This window comes from Phyllobates terribilis, unplaced genomic scaffold, assembly GCF_046119375.1.
Source record: "Phyllobates terribilis strain yellow unplaced genomic scaffold, ASM4611937v1 Scaffold_3__8_contigs__length_932513732, whole genome shotgun sequence".
Lineage (NCBI taxonomy): Eukaryota > Metazoa > Chordata > Amphibia > Anura > Dendrobatidae > Phyllobates > Phyllobates terribilis.
The window spans coordinates 203,170,765-203,178,194 of NW_027362763.1; the positions used below are offsets into that span (position 1 = coordinate 203,170,765).

The following is a 7,430-nucleotide window of genomic DNA, read 5'->3' on the forward strand; positions in this document are numbered from 1 at the left end:
ACGCATGGATCTCTCAGATCTGATGACGCTAGTGTACTTACTTTGAAAATTCAGGTCAAAATGGCTGTGTAATCCAGTATGAAAGTTTTCCATGCCTGATAATAATAAATCAAGCATTTTATGAATGCAGCTAACGTATGAAATGCAATTTTCTTATTTGAAGATTGTATCACAATATTACATTGATTTTCATAGTTAGTACACCAGCCTAATTAAAGGTAAAGAGATCTTTTTAAAGAACTTTTCCCCAAATCACAAGTTAAACTCTCTCTATAGAATGGCCCCAACTTGATTCTAGAGGTGGTGCACATGCTCAGCCTCTGCTCCATTCATTATCAATAGGACTACTGGTAATAGCGGAGCGCTGTACTTGGCTTTTTCCAGCATCATCCTAAAAACTATGACATTACCATTGTCATAAAGACAATGAAGGACGTGAGGGAAGAACATGCACACTTCTGCTCCGTTCAAGGTGAGGTGCTGAAAAATCTGGCTCTCAGGATCACGGGTGGTCTTAGCGATCAGACCCCCAGCAATCAGCAAGCGATCCCCTTTCCCACACATAGGGCATAATTTGCTATTGTAGCAAAATAAATGCAGTTTGTATTGTGAAATTTATCATATTAACAAACTTTAAGAGGATTTATCACTAAAATTTGTATTATTTAATTTAAAAACAGGTGTAATAAAAGAGCCGCTTATCCCTTCCAGAGACTGTCATCAGCTCTTAGTGCATACATATAAGCACAGTGCCAGTCAGGATGCAAATTGACTGACAGCTGCTCTCAAAGTCGCTGCCAGAAAGCTCCCATGTTCCTCTGCTCGGCTGACCAATCCTTCCCATGATGCATAGAGTCAAGGGAAAGTGAGTTATTCCCCAATTCTCACTATCCCTTTTACTGAGAGCCTTTTTTGCATTCCAAAAACTGTCAGCAGTTTGCAGGACATACTGTATAGTACAGTCACAGTGCTGTGCAGGGCGCACATTGACTGACTACTGCCCTGATGATGAGCACTCAGAGTTGGACGGATAGTGAATCCCTCTACCAGTCCAGCACTGAGCGCTCATCTTCAGCACAGCAGTCAGTCACTGTGTGCTATGGTCAGCACTGTACCTGTGTCAATACTCCATGTGCTGAGAGCTGCTGACAGTTTCTGGTAGGTATTAGTGACATCTATTGTAAGGGATAAGTACCACTGCTTCCTAGTGCAGAAACTGACAGCTTCTCTGCTGATAAGCATTTCGCTCTAGTATGGGATTCTTTACCCGTCCAGTGATGAGCCCTCATCAGCAGAGAAGCAGTCAGTCAACGTGCGCCTTGGCCGTCACTGGGACTGTTCTAATACTATATACGCTGAGCACTGCTGACAGTTTCTGGAAGGAATAAGCGAGTCTTGATGCAAAAGATGTTGAAAACCAGAGAATACCTCACTTTTGCCTGATGCTATGTATATTGAGAGTTTGGCTAGTTTCAGAAGTCCGAGTATGGACCGCAATGTGCAGACCAGCTGCAGGTCTCCTGACCCAACCTCAAAGCCTCATATCTAATGGTACTTGAAAGTTTGCAAATCCATGAATGTTCCATATTTCTGCATAAATTTGACCTAAAACTACATCAGATTTTCACACAAGTCCAAGAGAACCAAATCCAATAAATGAGTCCAAATATTAGACTTTCATTTTTTTATTGAGAAAAATGATCCAATATCACAAGGCTGTGAGTGGCAAAAAGTATGTGAACATTCAGGATTAGCAGATAATTTGAAGTTAGAGTATGGGGTTTTCAAACAATGAGATGATCAGGAGTGAATACACGACCTTGTTTCATTTAAAGAATAGGGATCTATCGTACACCCCCGTATTCCCCTCCGGACCCTGACATCGACTAAATGAGATGATGACCTTAGAGTTCCCAACCTATTGCACTATTATTTGGCAACCATCATAGTGCAGCTTTCTACATTATATTTAACTTTCTTTTATGGACCCTCCCAGCATTCAGACTTCCTACATTGAGCGCTTTGGTGGCATACACTCTCAAGGGTTTGGATGCATTTACATTTTTGGGCAAATTGCATCTTCTCACCTCCCCCTTCAATCTCTATGGCATTATAGGGCCTTCCCACCCAATGCAGATGACTACACCTCCAGATGACTACTCCTCCTGATGGGGGGCAAATGGCTTTTAGAAAGTTCACAAATTTTTTCCTCTTCAGTCCTTGTCTCTTTTGAGGTACCGAGAAAAATGCTCAATCCCTTAATCAGAACATTTCAGATATTTGCAAGTAGAATATTGGTTGTCAAGCTGCCTGACTGTTTTTTACCCTCTATACAATTTTACATCATTTCAATTTATTTGCCAATCATCTCTATAATCCAAAGATCTATTATCCATTGTATATTCATTTTTGGACCTCTTCACACCATGCACAATTATGTATGTAGATGGGATGCAAATTTAGTGTGCACACATGACAGCTTCCTGGAATAATGCATAGGTCATGGTTTCTTCCTGCACCATATACCCCAATGCGATGGAATCTGCATACAAAGCTCTCATGAGCTGGAACATGGTTCCTACGCGAATAGCACACAATGTCCCTGGTTATTCTGCCAATGTTTTTTCGTGGGTGCTCCTCCTTTGGTGATATGATGCATGTTTAGTGGGTCTCTCGTTTCTGATCCTAGATATACAATTTAGCCCGTACTATATTTCATATTCCCCTGACTAGGGACCCATGGGAAGCAATATTTCATCACAAATTATCTCCGCTCTCTTGGTCTCAGTACAGACTTCTTACTTATCTCTATTTAGCATCGAAGCAAATGATAACCAATGCTTGGAAACAGCACGTATGCCATTCCCAGAATCTCTAGCCCATGTAGATAATTCTATGACCAATCAGCAACCTACAAGTGTCTTCAATGAGAGTCAAGCTAAATTTATCAAAATCTGGGACTCGTGGATAACATTTGCCCATCCACATCTGTCATCCTCATCCCAGCCTGTCCTTTGGCAAATTATGTAACAAAGCACATCATATCAATATCAAAGTCAGGTCCCTTATTTCTATTTTCTGTGTGCCACCTCCCTCATCCCACTCACCTGCCTCTTATACCCCCTCAAACTTTTTTTTTCTTTCTTTTTCTTGTCCTACTGCTATACTGATGCTCAATGCCATTTCTTCTTTTTGGAATTACTGTAACATGACTGTACAAATGGAGGAAATTCAAGCCCATTATTACCCTCCTCAGGATTAGTCGACCAACAAAATCACTCCAAGAGCAAGGCTCATAATAGTCCTTAAGATCACAAAAGAACCCAAGATAATCTCTAAGCCACTAAAGGCCTTTGTCACATTAGCTAATATTAAAGTTCATGAGTTCACAATCAGGAAAATATTGAACAACATTAGTGTGCAAGGATTGCAAGGAGAAAGCCACTGGTCTGCAAAAGAGACCTGTAGAACTTGAAGCAAGCAGATCATGGGCGAAAACCAATCAACATGAGAGTTGATGCAGTTTTGTAGGGAGGAGTGGGTTCAAATTCCTTCAAGCCGAAGTGCAGGACTAATCATTTATCAGAAACGTTTACATGTAGTTATTGCTGCACGAGGGAGTCACAGAAGATACTGAAAGCACAAGTTCACATATTTTTGCCACTCAGAGACATGTGTTATTGGATCATTTTCCTCCAGAAAAAATGACTATTTTTTTTTACTCATGTTTTGGTTATCTGACGTAGTTTTAGGTCAAATGTATGCAAAAATCTCGAAAATTCTGAAGGGTTCACAAACTTTCAAGCACCATTCTATGCCTCAGAGCCTGTTGAGTTCAACATTGTGGACATTGTGGACCGTAAAAGTCAAATGTATGAAACTGGTCATATTAAGAGTTATAATGATTAGTGAAGAAGCTCAATTCCAGACATGGCAATGTGGGAAAAAAAATAAAATGTAGAACCAAATGAATGTCAATGTTATGTTCTTTTTTCACTCTCAGGTACAGCTATTACACACTCTTCATGAGAATGGTGGCATGACCACTGTTGGTTCTAGGATGTATGTGACAGGCGGTCATTGGCATGGCATGGCTCGAGAGTACAGCGTGGTGATGGAGTCATATGACAGCAGCTCAGACACTTGGACACGAGAAGGTGCTATGCCAAACCGTTGGATGTACCACGGTACATCCGCCATCTTTATGGACACCTCCAATTGGACAAGTGTATTCCAAGGACAATCAGAGATGGAAGCTTAATTGGAAGTTACTTAAATTATTTTTTTTAATGTTGTAATGCCTATAGAATTGAAGATTCTTACACAGAACAGTATTCAACCATTTTCATTCGCTTACAAGCTTGCTGTTTCATGATGTATTTCCCAAATTTGTCCTACACTCTGGTGAATATTACCCGGTGAATTCCATTTCTACGGATTGAAGTTTGATTCCATTTTTTAGCTATTTTAACTTTTATAATTTTAGTATAGTATGTAGCACAGGCTGATTTATATATAACTATGTGGTGTTTATTACGTCAAGCTTTCTACAATTCAAAAAAAAAAAGCAAATCAGAAGATATGTGTCCTAAGTTTTATGTTTTTCCTTAAAGGGGATTTCCATGATTAGAAAAAAATAAATAACTAAAAGAAATGTCAGTATAAATAAATTCCTAAAAACATTTAATTAGCAAATCACAATTGTTTTGTCTGGAGAGGTCATCACTATAGAATAAAAATGGTGGCGGCCTTATTTCACTGACAGGAACCTGTGGTAGAATGTTAGAACAGATGCCTGAGGAGGCTCTGCTGCTGGGACCTGGAGATACTAATATTGTTATTTATAAAGACAGGACACACCAAAGTTTGAGCGGCCTTTTCTTACTTCAGCACCTTGGGTAGTATTAGTGGAGCACATCATCCTACGGAACTTCCGAATGCACATCCTCACAGGCCACTGTCCCATCATTCTGGGACAACTGAAATGGAATGGAAGGGTTAATGCTGCGCCGCCAATAGAACAAGGATGGAGGATAAAAGCGGTATCCGAAAATGCGGTTTATTTATCAATGCGTTTCGAAGTTACAAATGTCTTCATCAGGACAAACTACAGTGTCATTCTGGGAAAGGTTTCTCTCAGTGAAACAAGATGGCGGACATTTTAATCCTATTGTGATTACCTCCCTAGAGAAAACGATTGTGATTTGCTAATTAAATGTATTTAGGAATTTATCTAGAATGACATTTCCTTTACCTATTTAGTTTTTATATATTCCCAGAGAATCCCTTTAAATGGAACCTGTCATGTCCCCAAACGCTACCAACCTGCAGATATAGGGTCAATCTGCAGGTTAATAGCGTTATAATGTCGTCCGGCTGCCTTGCTGAAAGTGTGACAATTAGAAGAAAATTAACTATAATCCTACTGGGAGTCCCCGGCTTTCGGTCATATAGGCATGCACAGAATGGCCACAGTCACCGCTCAGTAACATATTGTGACAGAGTCACTGGTGTTATATGTGAGGGAGATATGTTTCACTATGCTTATTAGCCTTAGTGAACTGAAACCTACAATTTCCTCCAGCATGTTATGTGTCGGGGTTAATTCGTTATATTCAAAGGGTGTGGTTTTTGTGAGTAGGTGAGAGACGGGTGGGACGTCTGCTCACCATATCTCCGCCTCGAGGGTGTGGCTAGGAGCAGTTAAATACTCAGTCACTGATTTTTTTTCTTGTGTTGTGGTCTGGAGATGGAAGTCTCTTCCGAAGGACTTGTGTTTGGTGGGACTTCACTGTGTTACCAGGAGCGGGCGAAGCTTATGGACTGTGCTGTACTTTATCTTTAGTTTCCCGTTATCCCGGAGAGGACTTGTTTATTTTTTGTGGAACCCTGCTGGAGTTTATGCCATCTAATAAACCAGCAGGAAGTTAACTCAAGGCGTGTGTCCTGTGTCTGCCTCTGTGAGAGCCCACAAAGTCCCTTTACCACAATATATGTAGATTAATAGCATTTGGGGACATGACAGGTTCTCTTTAATTATATGGTTTTACTTTTATCATATACTTGGGTTTGGTTCTGTAAAGAGGTGTTTTGGGATTAAATATATGTTCTGTTTATAGAGAATAAGTCCCCTAGCCAATATGGCTCGTCACTGCATGGAAACGTTAGAAGCATGGAAAAGCCCATACATACTGAGCCTATACATTGTGAACAATGCTGCTTGAGTAATCAATTGGATGATCATGGATGATGCCTCAAATTTTCGATCATCTGGAGAGAATTTAGTGGTAGATTCTTTGGCACAGGACATTTCTCCAGTTTTGTCATTACAAACAGTATGCCCCATAGATTACCACAGCAGGTAATACATTTAGGTACGTTTTTGTCTCTAATCCAAAAATTATACTGTCAAAATAAAAATAATGATCTGTGTGTAAAGTCATGTGAGTTTTTCCTGAAAATGACCAGGGCTCATGGTACATCTCTATATTGTCAGACAAAAACACGGAACCGAGGAACCGGACAGTCTTGATGATTGCGCCTGATTGGTACAAAAGGTTGACCAGCCACACAGTTTAGGCTAAACACCCAAAAAGAAAGTTAAAATGATTGCACATTTATTTAGTATATTCAAAAACAATATCATGTACATACACATATTTGTAACCACTAAAACCATTAGTGCTAATTGAGTAGTAGAAAATTTCTCCTATTTGTGGTATCTTACATCATTCTTGCAGGCTACTTTCCAAAAAAAGTGACTGGATGTTATGTTACGGAGAGTAAATATGCAAATTTCCTCTTCATAGAGGAAGAGGCTTGCAATATGACTTAGGACAAAAGCCAAATCAGAATCTCAATTTGTAGACACAGTGTTTCAGGGTACTGCCCCTCGTCAGTACAAAGTATAAGATCTGATTAGGCTAGGTGAGAGGCTAAGACTGGGATCTAAGGGGTAAGGTTTCTCCTTGTGGACAGTGACATGGCAGGTCTGACATGCCAGTAGGAGGAGACTTAAATGCCTTGCATGCTCCTCTGGGAAATTAAATATGCTAATTGTTTCTTCAGAGAGGAAGAGTAGTTGAACTCTAGTGCCACCTATGGGAAGTAGCAATCTCTAATGGAGAGTAACATCCTCCTCTGGTCACTGAAGTTCAGCATGACAGTGGTGCTGAACACCAGAACAGAGAACGGCTGCCGCCTAGTAAGCATAAGGCCAGCAGGGAGGATGGTGGACACGGTGCTGGAGCACAGGGCCCGATGGGTTTTATATAATATTCACTTATTTTAGTCGATTGCAGCCTGCATGTAGATTTTTTAATTAAACACTTTATCTGGCTCCCCTTACTTCCACATCGGAAGTTAGTGATGCCAATGATGTTACAACCCCACACCCCTGCTTAGCCGTGTGCACGATCAGCAGGTATCGA

The 7,430-nt window shown here is 40.4% G+C and overlaps 1 protein-coding gene across 1 annotated transcript in view; it reads left to right on the forward strand.

Annotated features, from left to right (window-relative positions):
* KLHL30 (kelch like family member 30) overlaps nucleotides 1–6,429 on the forward strand; it is a 39,329-nt gene extending 32,900 nt beyond the window's left edge. The window contains exon 8 of the mRNA XM_073674506.1: nucleotides 4,004–6,429. Within this exon, the coding sequence (XP_073530607.1) occupies nucleotides 4,004–4,261 (258 nt within the window). The 3' untranslated portion in view covers nucleotides 4,262–6,429. The remainder of the gene's footprint in view (nucleotides 1–4,003) is intronic.
* Nucleotides 6,430–7,430: the final 1,001 nt, after the last annotated feature.